The 18,976-nt window shown below is 46.2% G+C and overlaps 1 protein-coding gene across 1 annotated transcript; it reads left to right on the top strand.

The window, feature by feature from the left end:
- The first annotated feature begins 472 nt into the window (after window positions 1-472).
- rock2a (rho-associated, coiled-coil containing protein kinase 2a) lies at window positions 473-18,951 on the top strand. Its single transcript, XM_084482593.1, has 21 exons — window positions 473-518; window positions 1,527-1,662; window positions 2,010-2,101; window positions 2,753-2,999; window positions 3,892-3,998; window positions 4,718-4,877; window positions 6,209-6,369; window positions 7,110-7,294; window positions 7,925-7,994; window positions 8,282-8,385; window positions 8,887-9,073; window positions 9,859-9,952; window positions 10,198-10,292; window positions 10,611-10,802; window positions 11,375-11,543; window positions 12,726-12,796; window positions 12,916-13,004; window positions 13,241-13,319; window positions 13,820-14,081; window positions 15,153-15,366; window positions 17,317-18,951. The coding sequence occupies exons 3-21, from the start codon at window positions 2,039-2,041 to the stop codon at window positions 17,318-17,320; spliced, it is 2,553 nt and encodes an 850-aa protein (XP_084338719.1). The 5' UTR covers window positions 473-518; window positions 1,527-1,662; window positions 2,010-2,038; the 3' UTR covers window positions 17,321-18,951.
- Window positions 18,952-18,976: the final 25 nt, after the last annotated feature.

The raw sequence follows: 18,976 nt of genomic DNA, 5'->3' as shown, positions 1-18,976 counted from the left end.
CCCCATTTTAGCCTTCTTTGGGCATGACTTTGGGACGCAAAAGGATATTACTAGGTTGTGTTTCATGATCATAATTTGTATACCCTATTGAATCATCATCATAGTTAGTTGCTATGTAAAATGTACGCATGGCTGCTGCTAATAGAGGCTCTGATTGGAGCTCGTTATGGGATGGCCGCATAGTAGCAGCCACTGCCTGTGAAGAGGACTTAGCCAGCAAATTCTAACCATTGCTATAAACAAAAGTCCAACAAAATGGACGGTTTATTTATGGGCGGGTAAATAAAATCCCATCAAATAATTCCATGTTCATCATTTCATTGGTAATTATTTTTTATAAATACACAACATGCTTTTCTTTGATATGTTGCACTCGTACAAAAGGCATAACCCTTGGTGTCTGCATGCTTTGCTGCACTTGTACAGTCACTGTAACATCAACCCCTTCTCTCTGTCCAATGTTGTGCAGGGCGGCCACCGGTCGTCTAGACAAGATCTCCAAAGAGCTGGAGGAGGAGGTAGGCCGGTCACACTGGAACACATGACCCCTCAAGGCCCCCGTGTCCTTGGAACCAAATCGAAATGGGCACGTCGAATGCAGCCATTTCCACAGGGCACAACGTAGTCCCTGTGCTGCGTGGGTTGGCCAGCCGTTTCTCACCATGTCCTTGTAGTCCCTGCTTGAGCCGGCACACTAATGCGTTATGCATACTATCATGTATCATGTCTTGTTTAATTCTGGTTTGCAATAGTCATAAAAAAACATATTTTGGACTATGATATTAGACAGATATTTACAGCAAATGGCAAATACTGACTTAATCATTCCTGTGGTGTCGTTGAGGTGTACTGGGGGGGGGGGGGTTGTGGTAAAAGTTGTGACTGAGCATCCAGTGCACACTTCCGTGGTTCATTTCACACTTCCCAATGCGGTGCTTTTGTCCGTCCGAACATACCATTTTCCATCTAGTTTCAAGTGCATGGGGGCCCCCTCATTCAATGTCTCTGTGCGGCTGGTTTGGTGACACGCTATGCGGATCGGTGCCCACACCAGCCACACGGTTGAATCCTGAACACCATTGCTGATGAAAGTTATGTAAGGAGTACTTTACATCAGCCATGCTGATGTAAAGGGCAGGAAATGTAACATGTGGATTCCAATTGTCCTTTTCCTGTTTCTTATTGCGTCCTATACGAACTCCAAGGGGAACATTGCGATGGTTGTTGCAATGTGTGGCAAGTGCCCGTTACAACATAGGCCGTTGAATCCATGGATCTGCATTTATAGAGTGTGTTTCTAACCAGTGGCCACTCAAAGCGCTGTACAATATTGCCTCACATTCACCCATTCATGCACACATCCACACACCGACGGCGGAGTCGGCCACGCAAGGCGACAGCCAGCCGGGGATCGAACTAGCAACCCTCCGGTTACCAGCCAACGCGCTCCACCTCCTGTGCCACATGGCGCCCCCAGTGTGTGTGGGCGTGTGCTCGGCGGTTAACTGGCTTGCTGCGGATCTCAGGTGAGCGGCCGGAAGGCCCTGGAGTCCGGCGTGAGGCAGCTGGAGAGAGAGAAGGCCCTGCTGCAGCACAAGAGCCTGGAGAGCCACCGCAAGGCGGAGAGCGAGGCGGACAGGAAGCGCTGCCTGGAGAGTGAAGGTGAGGGCTGCGTGGGCATGCTCTATAGATGACGTGTCATCGACGTGCACACTCTGCATGCACTTTTCCTGCATTTCATGGTGACTTGTGTGTAACTTCTCGAAACGGAAAAGCGGTCATTTTGTTAATTACAATATAGACATTCTGAATATGCTGTTCATGAGTGTGTTTTATTTCCCCCTTTGCCCTTTTAAAGTGGCTGTGTGTTATAGCATAATGTATTTTTACTTATCATGGTCTTTATGTATTGATTTTTTTTTTTTGAAGTGGTCTTAGGATTTATTTGTGATAGGAAAATGTCTTTTGCGTTGCTCACCGACCGCGCTGTGTGTGTGTGTGTTGTGCAGTGAACGGGCTGCGAGACCAGCTGGACGACATGAAGAAACGCAACCAGAACTCTCACATCTCCAACGAGAAGAACATCCACCTCCAGAGACAGGCAAGTCCTCCCACAGGCCTCCCACCGCGAGGCTCACACCACGCCACAACGACACACTAGCACGCCCCACATGAACACAAGACCAACAAATGCTTGTCCTCTAAAAGGGTTTGCATGGTAGTGAGGAAAAATGTGAATGTTGGCCAGCCATTTCTCTTTGTTTACAATAATCCTACTATTGGCATCACCAAAACCCCTCATAAAAAGTATTTTTTTATTTTATTCTGAAAGTCTCCCACCTACTTACTGGAAGGGCCTCAAGCCTACACAACCCCTCTGCTTGAATGAACAAAATTAAATACCTAAATAACTAAAGATAGGATCCAACCCAAGAAAAGAGTTGTAGCTGTACCAACTGTCCTCAAGAAGAATCAAGCTTCTTGTAAACAAAGAGAAATGGCTGGCCAGCGTTTTCTATTTGCAGAAATCCTACTTACAGTTATAGGATGGGATTTTATGGAGGACGTCATTGAAATCACTATTGACCAGCATTGACTACAGATGTGTTGTCCAGGTGTTATAAGCAACCAGTTTTAAGCAACCAGTTGAAATGTAATCAGCCATCGCTTGAAGCCCTGATTCACACCGAGTGCATACAGGTGCCTTAGTGAGTACATTCTGAAACTGAGCTTATTCCTGACCGGGCTGCAGCTGGAGGAGGCCAACGCCTCGCTGCGGGCCGAGGCGGAGGCGTCGCTGCGGCTGCGCAAGGCCCAGACGGAGGGCAGCAAGCAGCTGCAGCAGCTGGAGGGGCACGGCCGCGAGCTGCAGGACAAGTGCTGCCTGCTGGAGCGCAGCAAGCTGAGCCTGGAGAAGGAGTGCATCGGGCTGCAGGCGGCGCTGGAGGCGGAGCGCCGCGAGCACAGCCAGGGCTCGGAGGCCATCGCCGACCTGCTGGGTGGGTGACGGCGAGGGGGGGGGGGCGGGGGGGGGGGGGCGGGGGGGCACTGCGGCGAGGCCACGGTTCAGCCAGTCATTTGAAAGGGTATTGAGGGTCTGATGGGAGGTTTTAGTGAGTGGGTAGGGGAAAAGGTTTGAGGGGGTGGGTAGACGCCTGGCTGGAGGAGCCGCACAGTTTGTGTGGGAACTGAATAGTTTGGTCAATCTAAAGGATTACCTCACCTTGGCCTGGGCGATATGGCTGAAAGACATATCACGATATAACTTGATCATATTGATCGATATCGATAACCATTGATAATTTTAATTACCTAAAAGACTATGAATTACCATGCTTTAAACACTTCTGTTTAACACTTAATATGACCTTCCACTGTTCTCCATTGATAAATACTCCAATGTCGGCACAACAATGAAAATATTAAATATTGTAAATAAGTATGGAGCCGTGTTTGTGTAACAAACCCAGCTGCTAGATTCGGTGGTCCAGTCTCTTATCGATATATATTGAACATGTTTTATATTGATATTGATCAAAAGTCTATCACGATACTATCATTTATTGTTTTATTGCCCAGGCCTCACCTCACCATATTAGGGATGGGGACACTATAAAGGTGCACAGCTAATGGTATGAGTGTGTAATCACTTCTGGGAACTGGCCAGTACAACCATGTGTGAAACCCTACAGGAAGTATACACAAGTTAATAACCGTACAATCTCCTTTCATCATCTCCTTTTAAGACAGCATAGGAGATTGAACAAACAGGTTCATATGCATCATCCGAGTGGGGAGTGTTTTATTGACCCAGCGACGACTATAAACCCAGCCAGCTGTGTTGCCTGCATCTCCCCGTTGTGACGTGCTGTTGGGTATTGGGTGTTGCAGGGCGGGTGTCGGGTCTGGAGGAGGACCTGCGGACGGTCAGGCAGTCCCTGGCCAAGGCGGAGACGGATAAGAGGCATCTCCACGAGAAGCTCACCGACCTGGAGAAGGTAAAAGCAGCAGGAGGAGAAAACTGACTTGAAAAAAAACACTTAACACACTACTTAAATCAAACCACAAGGTGCAGGACTAAACACATTTGTACGAATGCACCTTTTGATTTGGTTCAAATGGATGCCAATTGTTATACTCTATAATTTAAATCATGGTCTGACCACAGGGGCTATGTTTGACCAGAGATGACGCTCTTTCTGTGTTAATGTTTGGATATTGGACATATAAAAAAAATCCAGTAAATTTGTCAGAAGAAAGAGAAACAATATATCGCTGTCGGTACAGTAAGGATGTTCATAGAACCAAGTGCCAAGAACTAGTGCCAAGCACTCTACAACACCACTTCTGTCGGTAGTTATAAGATTGTTCAAATATGGGCATCCTTTGAGTGTTTTCATTTTCTCCTGAAGGAAAACATAAGATAAGACGCGATAATAAACCTTATCTTGCCCGATTGGTTCAGAAATCTCTCCTGTGTCACAAAGTGCCAGAGTCAGTCAGACATGAGACCATTAGACAGACCTACAATCATAAACGGCGAGCAGTATCATAAATACAATCATAAAAACATAAAAGACAATCGCGGGCAAATACAGCGTGCTCAGACCCTCGCTCACTCTGACCCTCGCTCACTCTGACCCTCGCTCACTCTGACCCTCGCTCACTCTGACCCTCACGCTCACTCTGACCCTCGCGTCCTGCTCTGTGCGTGCAGGAGAAGAGCAACAAGGAGATCGACCTGACCTACAAGCTGAAGGTGCTGCAGCAGGGCCTGGAGCAGGAGGAGGCCTCCCACAAGGCCACCAGGGCCCGGCTGGCCGACAAGAGCAAGATCACAGAGACCATCGAGGGGGCCAAGTCCGAGTCTACCAAGGGTACGCGAGCCGGGCCCCAACGCCCCCGGGGGCTCTGTCCAACCGGCTTTATTCTGATCCATGGCCGGGCGTTCCACTGTGTGATTCGTTATTTTCGTTTGTTCGTTATCGTTTCTGTATTTGATTATTGTAACGCCATTGTTGGTATTATTTTTAGAACAATATATCCTAACATTGCGCAACATAGTGAAATAAGAGCCGAACAAAGCCATGTAGGCCTATTCTTCTTTTTTTCTTTAAACCCTCAACCACAGCAGCCGTTCTGTTTGATTTAGGGGCATTTTACTAAACTCGGCAGGCCTGATAATAGTAATGATACGTGATTTGATACCCATGTCTCAAACGGTATGTGTAACGCTTGGCGCTCATTGATTCCAATGACATCCTAGGGCGCACTCACACTAGGCCATCTGTATGTTGGACAAACGTAGAGTACGTTTGACCCCTAAAGTCTAGATCGTTTGGCTAGTGTGAGCACGCCATCCGTACTCAAGTACAGTCAAATTCCGTGGCCTCAGTACACTTCTGAGAGGTGTGCTCAGGCCATGGTACAGACGCTAATGAGCCGACACGTGCACAGACGGATACGCAACCTATGTGTACAAGAGGCAACCGTACTCAGGCCCAGTTGAGATTGCCTGAGCACAGGCCAGCGGCACAGTGGGGGGGGGGCAGGCAATCTTACTTGAGTACTGTACAAGGCAACTTTGCCTAGTGTGAGTGCGCCCCTAGTGTCCATCGAGTCTGGCACACTGTCCTGCAGGCTTCGACTCCTCATTGGAATGTCGTACTGTCGGAACACTGGAAGATGCATCCTCACATGTTTAGCCATCACAAGGTTGGGTGTCCACGACATGTGTATATATATTTAACACTAAGGCCCAGTCCCATTTCCCTCCTCTGAACAAGAACACTTGCTTTGAGTGCCGCTTAGCTGCAAGTCAGCTACCGAGTAGGGATGGGTCCGAATATTTGATTATTTGATTATTCGTTCCCGATGGTCAAAGCCAATTTTTAACATTTGGACCGTTAACATTTTTTCCCATTCAAATAAACAAGAATTAACGGACAGATCAATTATTCTTTCATACCACCCACTGATTATTCGACCATGAAAAATTGGAGTTATTCACATCCCTACTACCGAGCTGGATAGCGTTCAAGGGATCATTCTAAGGGAGAAACAGCACTCCCCCTTGCTCCCTTAAGTATCGGCACTCCCTACCCCTTCGTGGGAACGTGCAAAATCTAGGGTTAGGGCTCAAATCTAGGGGAAGGGGGAGAATTGGGACAGGGGCCTAAATCTGTCTCTCGGCCGCCCTCCCTCCCAGACCTGGAGCAGAAGCTGGCGGAGGAGCGGGCGGCCAAGCTGCGTCTGGAGAACGGCATGCTGGAGCTGGAGAAGCGCAGCAGCATGCTGGACTGTGACTACAAGCAGGCGCTGCAGAAGCTGGAGGAGCTGCGGCGGCACAAGGACCGGCTCACCGAGGAGGTGTGTGTGTGTGTGTGTGTGTGTGTGTGTGTGTGTGTGTGTGTGTGTGTGTGTGTGTGTGTGTGTGTGTGTGTGTGTGTGTGTGTGTGTGTGTGTGTGTGTGTGTGTGTGTGCAGAGGTTGTGTTGTGTCTTTATCTAGATACTTGCGAGTGAGGTTGGGCACAATCGAAGCAAACAATCTAAATTGTATTCGCTACGAAAAAGTTCTCGTTCCAAAGAACTTTACACTCTGAAATGTGCGACAACTGTGAAATGTCTCCGACAAAAAAACATAGGACGTGCATTGTGACCTAGACATTTACAAATAAATATGTGTATGCATTCTATTTGGCAGTGTAAACATGAACATTGAAGGGTGCAAATACTCCAGGGGAGGGTCAGAGCATGTAGAGATGAATCCCATTCAAACAGATTCTTCCTGAAACTGACATTTTGGTGTTTCTGGATGTGATTTATTTTCCCCGAATTCTCCTTTCACCTTGTTTTCAGATTTACGTTTCAACCACGCGTCCATTTTCTTGATTTTCTATCGTCAAGCTTTCACAATTGAAACTTGCTCAGGGTGAAAATAATAGAATAGTTAGCAGTATCCCCATGCAGTACTCCAAAGTACCCCTAGGGGTAACGCCCATTTGAGAACCACTGACCAAGACAACGCTAGCCCTCACCCATTCAGCCACGCTCCCCCCCCACCCCCCCCCACGTCGTACCCCAATAACCCTCTCCCGCCGCCCCCCAGGTGAAGAACCTGACGCTGAGGATCGAGCAGGAGAGCCAGAAGCGCAGCCTGACGCAGAACGACCTGAAGGGCCAGACCCAGCAGCTCAACGCGCTGCGCACCTCGGAGAAGCAGCTGAAGCAGGAGGTCAACCACCTGCTGGACATCAAGAGGAGCATGGAGAAGCAGAACCAGGAGTTACGCAAGTCCGTACACCCCCGTGGGCCCTTTTTCCCCCCCGTCTCATCCAGGAGGCTGCAGCGGTTGTTCTAGTGTTTAATTGTTCCGTGGTGAAAGTTATCTCCATTATGATCACACATCTGGCTGGCTGGTTGGCTGGTTCTCTTTATGTCGGTCTCGCTCTCTCTCACACTCTCTCTCTGTCTCGCTCTCTCTGTCTCGCTCTCTGTCTCACTCTCTCTGTCTCTGTCTCACTCTCTCTGTCTCTGGCTCTCTCTAGGTCTCTGGTTCTCTCTCTCTCTCGTTTCTTTCTTTTCTTTCTTTCTGACCTGACGTTGTATTTCTCTTCCTCAGGGGCTCACCTATCTCAATTATAATCTGCTTATGACACACATCTGCCCATGTGGTGATTTATTTTTCTTTATTTCCCTAAAGTTGTATGTTTTTCAGAGGTATACTTATCTAGATTATAATCTTAATATGACACACATCTGCCCCTTGTGTGATCTCACTTTCATTCTTTTCTAAAGTTGTGTGTTTTTTGCAGTAATTTTTGCAGTAATCTCCATTACCATCTCGTTGTGAAAGCGATCTGCCCTTGTAATAATGTCTGAGAAGTGGATTTGAATGAAGTGTTATTCTCCCTCCCGTCCCAGGGAAAGGCAAGACTCTGACGGCCAAATGAAGGAACTCCAAGACCAGTTGGAAGCTGAGCAGTATTTCTCTGTGAGTTTAGTAGTTTATAGAAAATTATATTGAATTTATTATTATATTGAATATATATTTATATATAATAGCTTAGAAAATACAAAAATATATATATATTTAAAAAAATATACAGAAGGAAATTATGTATATGACAATATTTCTTTAATGTATTATAGTTTTTTTATAAATGTTAATATAAATACATATCCTATTTAATACATGTTTATATCTTTTGGATTCATAAGAATAAGTGCATTGCGAGGAATGACTGAATGTTGAGGCTGGGTTTTCTTGTTTGGACTCAGACGCTGTACAAGACGCAGGTGCGCGAGCTGAAGGAGGAGTGTGAAGACAGGAACAAACTATCCAAAGACGCCCAGCAGTCGCTGCAGGACCTGCAGGAGGAGAGGTGGGAGAGGAGGACACACATACACACTTCATCTGCTAGTAAACTGTTACTGTAAATACTGTAGAGAAGGACCAAACGCAAGGACCAAAGTGGATGGATGCAGTCTGTTTCGCTCCATCTTACTCTCACCATATTTTTTCTTTCGTAAAAGTTCCTCAGTGGCTTAATCTTTATTTTTGCACACTCTTTTCGGTCCCCTTATCTTGAACTATTTTTGATTTGCACTTGACAGCCCCCCACTCACCATGGTTAAACCTTCTTGGAGAGGGAATTGCGGTGCTGTTGATAAGATTCAGGAGTTATTATTTGAGTGTCATTTCTTAGGAATGGCAAAGCCATTTCACAGACTAGCAATAAGTCTGTGAAATGCTCTATGAGAACCGAGCATCGGCTCGTTTCTGACCAATCAGGGCTTCTGTTCCATGATGGGCACAGGTGCATGAAATGCTAAATCTGGCTCTCTTTCTCCCCCCCCCCCCCCCCCCTCCCTCACACACACAGGGACTCTCTGGCGGCCCAGCTGGAGATCACCCTGACCAAGGCGGACTCGGAACAGCTGGCGCGCTCCATCGCCGAGGAGCAGTACTCGGACCTGGAGAAGGAGAAGATCATGAAGGAGCTGGAGCTCAAGGAGATGATGGCCCGCCACCGCCAGGAGCTGGGGGAGAAGGACGTCACCATCGGCTCGGTGAGTGGGGTCCGTCTGGGGTCGTCTGTCCGTCTGTCCGCCTGCCCCCGCTCGGCCTCTTGTCTCCACACCCACTCTGGGTCAAACATTTACATTAACATTTAGGGCATTTAGCCAACGCTTTTATCCCAAGCGACTTACAATAAGTACATTTGTCATAAGAAGGTGAAACGATATGTCGCTGTCGGGACAGTAAGGATGTTCGTAGAACCAAGTGCCAAGCACTAACAATCGCTAGGTTAACCCATTCCCTGTACACAACAAAGATAGCTAGGATAAGATGCTACACAACTAAGTACTATAACCAATTACGACATACAATAAGTGTGTAAATTAAGTGCCAGGACGTGCAATACAATAAGTAGGAGGGGTGGGAGGGGCTGGCTACGCAGAGTCTAGGTGAACTCTGAACAAACCCGGCGTGGTATTGAGTGACTTTAATCGGGAGAGGCGATGCCATATCAAACCGGTTGGAGTGCTGTTTAATACAATTTGATGGTTAGATTGATGTAGAGACTTCCGAAATATCAGTAACATAAGTGCCTTGTGTCGATCGCACGCTGTGGTGCTTTATATCGATGAAACACCGCAAACAGCACGACTCAAAGGATGTACTTTAAACCCGACCCGACCTGTTGTGTGAGTGTGTGTGTGTGTGTGTGTGTGTGTTGTCGTTTTCTAAGATGAGGGATGAGTGTTTTAACGTGAGCAATGTTTAGCAAAGATGATGAAACACGTTTCTGACAACATTTCTGTCCCCCACAAACACACACAAACACACACAGCTGGAGGAGGCCAACCGCACGCTCACCAACGACGTGGCCAACCTAGCCTATGAGAAGGAGGAGCTCAACAACAAGCTGAAGGACCTCATGGAAGGTGAGGGCTTCCCACTACTGGCTGCCATCTCAATCACTGCTAAACATCCACCTCGAGCCCAAAGCACACAGCCGCGTCTGCACAGACGCTCAATGACGCTTTAGAAATGTTGTTCCAAAAAAAACGAAGCGAGGGAAACTACAGCCACTTATACTCTGCTCTGTTATTATTATTAATTTATTTTACTGTATTTATTTTTTGGCTCAACTTTGTGTTTAACCGCGATCGCGTGCTGCCATCCGCAGACGGCGATAAGATCAGGAACTGGGAGCAGCAGATCAGCCAGGTGAAGCAGACCTTCGAGAAGCAGCTGTGGTCGGAGAGGACGCTCAAGACCCAGGTGAGGAGCGCGGCCTGTGGGCGGACGGACGGACGTGTTCGATGCATGGATGGTGTCTCCCCCCACAGATGGGAGTGGACCTGTGATATTAGCCAACCACTACTGAATGGAATGTGTGATGCTACTTGATAGAGGAGATAACCCCTCATAGACGACTCCTCATATCAGCCAAGGCGGTGTTAACTGTGACGATCAATGCTTAAGAATGAAACGCCCCCCCATAATATAGCGCCTCATAGACGATGCGTGGGGGTCCATTTGAAACACAACTCGTACTAAACGTCGGGGGAACCGCCCCGCCCCGTTTGCTCCCGGCAGGCCGTCAACAAGCTGGCGGAGATCATGAACAGGAAGGAGTTGCGCGGCGTGGGCAGTCGCCGTGGCAACGACACGGAGCTGCGTCGCAAGGAGAAGGAGAACCGGAAGCTGCAGCTGGAGCTGCGGTCGGAGAAGGAGAAGCTCAACAGCACCATCATCAAGTACCAGCGCGAGATCAACGACGCGCAGGCGGTCAGTGGGCACGGGGGAGGGGGTTTGAGGGGGGGTCAGGGTTCGTTAAAAAAAAAAGAAGCTAGTGGCACCAGTAGAAAATGATAGTATAAGTTAAGTTTAGAAGTTTATTGAGCAATACATTGTACATCGTTTCATATGAAATATAAAATAGATGCCATGCACACAGGTTTCTAGGCAAGACCAATTTGCAACCCCCGTCTCTGGTTAGGCCTTTACTAAAAGTTACACAATAGACATTAGAATATGAAACACATTAAATACAGGACACATGAGGGCAACGTACGTAAGGATAACATTTACATTTAACAGACGCCTTTATCCAAAGCGACTTACAGTATGTACATTTGTCCGAAGAAAGAGAAACAATATATGGCTGTCGGTACAGTAATGATGTTCATAGAAACAAGTGCCAAGCACTAACAATCGCTAGGTTAACCCATTCCCCGTACACAACAGAGATTGCTACTATTCTTAAGTGCCAGCCTCGCCAGTCTCCAGCCCCACGTCAGGATATGTTGATCAATAAAAGGTTCATCAACACCTTTCCCCCCTTTGTCCTTTTTCTGCAGCAAATGGTGGATGAGAACCAGATGCGCATTGAGCTGCAGATGGCCCTGGACAGCAAGGACAGCGACATTGAGCAGCTGAGGAACACGCTGCAGACCCTGAGCGTGCAGTCCATGGACACAGCCAGCGTGTGCAGCGGGCCCGAGATGGACACGGACGACGCCTACACAGGTAGCCCAGGGACCCCTCAGTGGGGGCCGCAGTGCATTCTGTTACCAGAAGAACAACGTATGCATGTTATTGTTAGTTAAAGCTAGGGTAGGCAATTTGGAGGAACCAGTCCAAAGTCCTGTTGGATTTGGAAAGTAAAAACCACTGCTTCGTTTACGCCGCCCTCTAAAGCCACTCCCCCAAAACGATTGAGTAAGGCAAGCCAACTTTATTTATATAGCACTTTTCATGCACGAGGCAGGCTGAAAGTGCTTCACATAGAAACATTGTCATACAATAAAATTAAGTAATAAAAAAAAAAAGATACATAAAAGAAAATAAAGGCAAAGTAAAAGAATGCATTGTAGAAAGGGCAATGTATTTAAAGGACAATTCCGGTATTTTGAACATTGAGCCCCCTTTCTGGTTTGTCTAGGATGAAATAGAGTGGTTGACTCCTGTCTCGGGTATTTGGCTCATTTATTTGAATGGATCTCTGTCTTATTCATAGAGCCAGAGATCCATGTCAGCTTTGTCAGCTCATTCATCAATTTATTGATAACGCCGGGATCTTAAGATGATTGAACAAATGAACAAATATGACAAAAAAATAATAGACTACCATATATATTTTCATATATAGTGTATATATAGGTTGAACATTACACATCCAGTATTTTCAAGTAATTCTAAATATATTATAATCTACCTTCTATGTCCATCTATCTATATCCCTTTAGTCCTCTGACTCTTATTCAACACATTTTGCTACGCTATAAACCATAAATGTTCAGTATGTCAACATAGTATGTTAAACAAAACATAAATCGTGTTAAAAGCCCCCACCAACAATATTGTGTTTACCCTGATCCGCAAAGTAAATATCAGAGTAAACGTCCACTGCGTAGTGGTGAATGTGCCCTGCACTCGCAGGGGAAGGTAAATTGTAAAATTGCACTTTAAACTTTGTGTACTCTCCATGTAAACAGCCAGAGGCATTACACTAGAGAATACTCCTCATTTTAGGTCAGTGTTGTTCACGAATTGCAGACCAGCACAGAATCAAAACCTACATGGCTCAGTGCGCAAAGACAGACTTATATTATATTATCACAGGCCCTTCTTGTTTGCATAAAAAACATATGTTTTTCATAGTCGTGTTTTTTTGTCCGAAATGTTTGTGTTGTTCCCTTGTCTGCGTAGAAACGAGGCTGGAGGGCTGGCTATCGCTCCCTGTCCGCAACAACACAAAGAAGTTTGGATGGGTCAAGAAGGTGCGGTGAAATTAAACAGGCCGCAGCTTCACATTGCGGCGCCAAAATATCAACATTAAACATAGACACAATAAAAACCTCCTGAGTCCTGATGTGTTTGGATTGTGTCGTTTTCACAGTACGTCATCGTCAGCAGCAAGAAGATTCTGTTCTACAACAACGAACAAGACAAGGAGCAGTCTATACCTTACATGGTTCTGGATATAGAGTGAGTACAGCGTCAAGACTGCCCACTTTGAATTGATGGTTGTCCCTACTGTCAGATTTAATAAGCGTGAAAAATTCAACCCTGTAATGGACGAGATCCGATAGTTTTTTTGGAAAACGTGTACCAAAAAAAAAAAAGGTTTTAGGGCATTCCTGTGGTGATGTGCGTAATAACACGGTGCTCTGTGTGTGATTGCAGTGTAAATTACATGATGAAGTCCTTTCTCCTTCTCGCAGCAAACTCTTCCACGTGAGGCCTGTCACTCAAACGGATGTGTACCGCGCAGACGCCAAAGAAATCCCACGGATATTCCAGGTCATTTTCTACACAATATTTCCCAGAATAACGTTTCAACTTGCGCAATCATGTGATGTGCTGGATTTCAGCTGCGGCAGCCAATATGCTATTCGTCTTTAGGTTATTGTTATTGTAGTTATTCAAGGGGCAGAACAGTCTAGCCGTGGCTAGGGTGTTCTGGGTTCGATACCCAATGCCCCTGGCATAAACATCCGTGGGAAGATGCCTAACCACAACTTGGCCCGTAAAGACTTCCCTCTGTCTCTCTTTCTCTTGTTCTTTCTCTCTCGCTCTCTTTCTGAATACACCATAGTGGTCCGTCCAGCTCCTTCCAGTTCCTTGCACCTGATTAGTAGAGTAACCAAAGTCACGATTACTTCATCAAATAAATCCGATGTTCAGCGTTCATCTGTTTTAGCAGCGACCACCGATTGCCACCATCGTAGGAATCCCTGACTCTCTCTCTCTCTCTCTCTCGCTCTCGCTCTCTCGCTCTCTCTCGCTCTCCCCTTCGGCAGATCCTGTACGCCAACGAGGGCGAGAGCAAGAAGGAGCCGGAGGTGGAGCCGCTGCCCATCGGGGAGAAGTCCAGCTACATCAGCCACAAGGGCCACGAGTTCATCCCCACGCTCTACCACTTCCCCACCAACTGCGAGGCGTGCACCAAGCCGCTGTGGAACATGTTCAAGCCGCCGCCCGCGCTGGAGTGCCGCCGCTGCCACATCAAATGCCACAAGGACCACATGGACCGCAAGGAGGAGGTCATCGCCCCGTGCCGAGGTGGGAGGAGGCTCTCTATAGTGGGGTCGTTCGCTTGTGTCTGTTGTTTGGCGATGGAGTCACAATATCACAATATTCATGGGGAATTAATTAATATCACAATTAATATTAATTAATTGTGATTTATAATTGTAATTAATTGTATAATAATTGTAATATCACAATACGCTTATGCTTTAGACATTTTACACAGTCTAGTGGAGGGTTTGAAATTGAAAGTACGGTATCGGACTTTAACTGGTTTTCGTTTCTAGGATGTTTCAACAACAATTATATTTGATTATAGGCTCAGCCCAATTTTTCACCCATTTCTGGGTTCACCCGCGTTGCGCTTCCTTCATCGTTGTTTGGAAAATAAATGACTTTCTTTAGTGCTGTGAGTTCCACACTGACTATACCGTGTTTACTGGAGACCGGCCAACACGTATAGAGGAATGTAAAGTCGTGGGCTGTGTTTTCTTATGCTCGTTTCCACGTTACGGTTCAGCCCTGCGGAGCAAGGTTCGCGTCTCCTCTTGACGTCTTTGTAAACACATTCCGTTGGCTGCGTCCCAACCGCGTTGGGGTGTTTCTTCTTCCAACCTTGATGCATATCTAGGAGATGTTCCTTATTAGGAACCTTCCTCTGGAAAAGAGTCATGGAATAGAGACAACCTCTAGAGGCTCTTGGCCTCATGGCACGCCTTATGTAATAGTAAACAAGGTCGTCTTTAACCTTTTAGGCCTTTAGCCCGTATCTAAAAGGAATTATACAATGTTTGATAGAAATATGGCTCAATGTTTGCCTAAACATCAGAATCAGTTTGAAACCAATCTACAATACTTCTGAAATCGACAAATTTCCTGGAGTGAATTTTGATCTTTGTGATCGTCCTACTCTACCAATCGGGACACGACCATTATGTAACACGACTAACCTCTCCTCCCACAGTAGCCACTGGTTCCATCTAAAGAATCCATAATCTGAATCTACACTTGGCCCAAAATGAACACCCACAGCACCGCTCGTCATCTCCACCCAAACAGGCCCACCGTGACTTTTACCTCTAACCCCGTCTTCCCCTCCCTCAGTCAACTACGACGTGTCGTCGGCCAAGAACCTGCTGCTGCTGGCCGTCTCCCAGGAGGAGCAGCAGAAGTGGGTGAGCCGGCTGGTCAAGAAGATCCCCAAGAAGCCCCCGGTCACGGAGCACTTTGCCCGCTCGTCCCCGCGCGCCTCCATGAAGGTGCAGCCCAGCCAGTCCATGCGGAGGCCCAGTCGGCAGCTGCCTCCCAGCAAGAGCAGGTGAGCGGGAACGCGCCGGGGAACCCTTTTGTTTTGATTCCCCGTTGTGTCCGGCGATCGTGGCGATGCACTACGCTGCAGGGGGTCTGTTCCGTACCGACCGGGCGATAGGTTGACCTCACACCTCCCTAGAGACGGGCGGCTCAGTGCTGACCTCCGGGAGTCTCTGCGTGTCTTTGCGCACATGTGAAGGTCCGTGAACGCGTCTTTGCGTGGCTCTTGGATGTCTGCGCACTTGCTGACGCAGAGGTCTCATTGGAGCGTAACTCTGTCGCGGTTCCTTGTACCCCCCAGCCCCTACCCGCTCCATTGATTATTCTCAATGACTCACTGGTGATAAACTCTCAAGGACACCACTGTCTGTCTGGTTACTGCCATAGTTTGTAGTGATTGGCTGATGTTTTTGCCAGGTGCTGATACTTGCCATACTGTAACGGCCCAGTACCAATGGTGTTGATTACTGTTTCTGGTTCTAAAGGATGCATAGTCACACAAAAAGTCACTGTTTCACCCTTCCAAAATATTTATTCTACGATCATTTGAGATGGAAATTCTAACCAGTATGTTGGCACTGTGACTGAACCGTTTCATGCAGAGCTTTAATGTATGTTTTAGGTAGCTCAGCCATGGTTGCGCAATCATATGACTGGTCATACATGTGTTGCTGTGTCCTGTGTGTTTGACATACAAAGCAGAAACTCTTAACTTCCAGGCGACTGGATGTGGGTCTCCAGGACTGGCACTGGGACCTGGATGATATTGATGATGACTGTTCATCTATTCGTTTTTGATGAGCCCGTAGGGTAACCATGACAACCTGTGTGCAGTGTGTTATTTTTTGTTGTTGTGCAGTGCAGTGTGTGAAGGGATTGCTAAGCAACCAAATATGTCTTGTGCAGAACATATGTTCAATGAGGGGATGGAGTTACTAATGAATGACACCTTTTGGCTTTTATTTTGAAGAGCTGTGTCTTGGATACTGAGGAGAGCCATAAGGCTCAGGTTAAGTTCTAGTTTGCCTGATTGTTAATGGAGGTGAATGATAGTTCATTTAATTGGAATGGAACTGTAAACCTATTAGTTTCAGCTTATCGATCATTAATCCTAACCTTGAAATGTAACTCCACTGTCCATTGTTGTGTCAATAGGACAATGTCTATATTAAGGATTGTGTGCAAAGACTATCGCTTGGCTTACTGTCGCCATCTTATGGTGGAATGATGTATTACTCAGGGTGTCTTCTACATCTTTCATAGAGATAAAAAAAAGACCAGTGCAGTTTTAAATATCCACAAAGTCAGCTTTGTGGAAAAGTTACAGTTTAATCATTTTGATTTTTTTTTTTTTTCATTTTGCGTTTCTGCTACTTTTTTAACTCAAGGAAAGTACATTGTAGCCAAAAGTGATAGACCCCTCTGATATATATGTAGAATGCCACTTCTGTGCTGGGTCTGTTATATTCGGTACAGTTGAAGACTACAGGATGGTATTGTTTAACCCACATGATGTGGAACTGTTAAACACACTACATGAATTACATGTAGTCTTTAGGAGTCATTAATGTGAAATAAAACGGCCATCATCTTTGTGTTGCAGCATAACTGTCAGTATGTGGACAAATTCTTCAATATGCTTTTAATAATACCACTCATGTCACATAGTTGAACGGTTCCTTACAAGGATTTTTTATCGGAAAAACGTTGTTCTAGAAGTAAAAAAATGTACAGGTTTTCAATACTTAGACATTTCTACTTAATGAAACTAATGTTCTGGCATTCATTTGTTGGTTGGTTAGTACATTATCCCCTTTTGACAACTATGCAGTCAGCATAATTGTCTCTTCTCTTGTGAGACACTGATCTCAGACTGACGTTTTGTGCCCTTCTGTGATCCTGCTGTGATACTTTAATTTAACGTTGCTGCCTTTATCTTGGTTTCTCTTCTTTCCAGTTAACCTTGCTGATGGAAATGTGGGTGCAGTTTCCCCCCCCACCCCCACCCTACTCTCCCTCGGGACCGATTCGGCGTCCCCACGTTCACATCACGCGCTGATCTGGACCCCGACCCGACCTGCCAAAGGTATCCCTCACTGTCTATCCCTGGATGAAGTTCTTTCCTGGTCGCCGCGACGATGCGGGGAACACAAGCATCACTCTCCTCCATCAGGACCGTTTCGGGAGTCTCGCTTGGGGAACTCTGAAAGCTTTGTTTTATTAGTTTTATTTTGTTTTCTACACATACTTCCAGAAGGGATCCCTGGGTCTTGACTGATGGCCAGTTCTGGGGGAGAGGAGGCTATCGCCATGGTTGGGGTGGGAGGGTAGGAGTGGTCCTTGAAGGAGAGTGCTGATAGGCCACCGCTTGCCTCAACACAGCACCACCACGTCCATACAAGGATTACAATTGTTAATGGCTGAACTCGGACGCATGACCAACACAAAGATAAACGGAAAATATGTTTTTTTTGTCATTGTTTAAAGGGTCCCATGGGGAAACACTACAGTAAAAGGGCAAAAAAGAATCACATGACCTATGATTTAGTAAAAAAAAAAAAAAAGCTGGATTTCTTCATTCATGCTGTTGTATACATGTGTACAAACCCCGTATACCTTCCACCTGCAACTTTCCTCGTGCTTCTTCCCCCCCGGCGTGGGTTTGGGCGACAGGAGTCATGGAGAACGCACTCGACTCCACAGCGTGTGACCTCAGTTTTTTTTAAACAACGAACATGTGTCGCCGACCGCTTCTTCACGGTAGCCGGCTCATCGGGTGGGCGTGCGCGCGAGTGTGTGTGTGTGTGTGAGTGTGTGTGCCTACGCTACAAACCACAGCCAAGGGGCGGCTTGAATTAACACAATTCCATGAACTTCACCTCACGGACCGACCCACAGGAAAGGTAAAAGAGGTCATTTTGGATGTTCCGCATTCCTAATGATTGGTGCCTCGCTCTTTTTTGAAGTTTTGAATGTGCATATTGTGCACCACATAGGACTCTACCTTAATCATAATCTACTTGAATGGTTTCTCTGTTTCTCCTCATCTACTCCTTAAAGTGCAGCCCTCTACATTCCAACATTCTGAAATGAAATGAATTGTTATTTTTTTCCCCCTTTCTATTTTGATTCCCAGGAACAAGATAACCCCACACAATTGTATGAACCGAACAGCACTATAGATTTCAATAGTATATTTTTTTCCTAAAAAAAAAAAGTTTGTCCTGATATTTTTGTATTAAAAGTAACCAAACTCTTTAGTGTGGACACGTTTTGGTGTGAGTGTGTGTGTGGCTCACCTAGTAGGGGGAGAGCAACTTGTGTTTTTTGTGTGAAGTGCTCCTCCTTAACCAAGCAGCATGTTTTATACATATAAATATACACAGTATATATATATTTTACGTGACATAAAACGCACATTGTATATTATTTATACTGGCTTGTCCACTTTGTATTTAAGGGCGTTTACATCCAGATTGCATGTTTGCTACCGAACTCCTCCACATAAATAACCACTTTATCAATAAAGACATGGATGTGACTTCTGTCTGGAATTATTGTGTGGTTCAAGTAAAAGTAATGTACACCAGTGAACACCAAAACAAGCTGAAAGGCAA

Source organism: Micromesistius poutassou (genome assembly GCF_964030765.1).
Source record: "Micromesistius poutassou genome assembly, chromosome: 17".
Lineage (NCBI taxonomy): Eukaryota > Metazoa > Chordata > Actinopteri > Gadiformes > Gadidae > Micromesistius > Micromesistius poutassou.
This window is presented reverse-complemented; position numbering and strand designations above follow the sequence as displayed.

Bases quoted from the DNA above. Each gene is read 5' to 3' on its own strand.
- rock2a (XM_084482593.1), top strand. From the start codon at position 2,039: ATGAAGAAACGCAACCAGAACTCTCACATCTCCAACGAGAAGAACATC. The intron at 7,995-8,281 runs GTGAGTTTAGTA...GTTTGGACTCAG, and splicing joins AAGCTGAGCAGTATTTCTCT to ACGCTGTACAAGACGCAGGT. The intron at 10,803-11,374 runs GTCAGTGGGCAC...CTTTTTCTGCAG, and splicing joins AGATCAACGACGCGCAGGCG to CAAATGGTGGATGAGAACCA.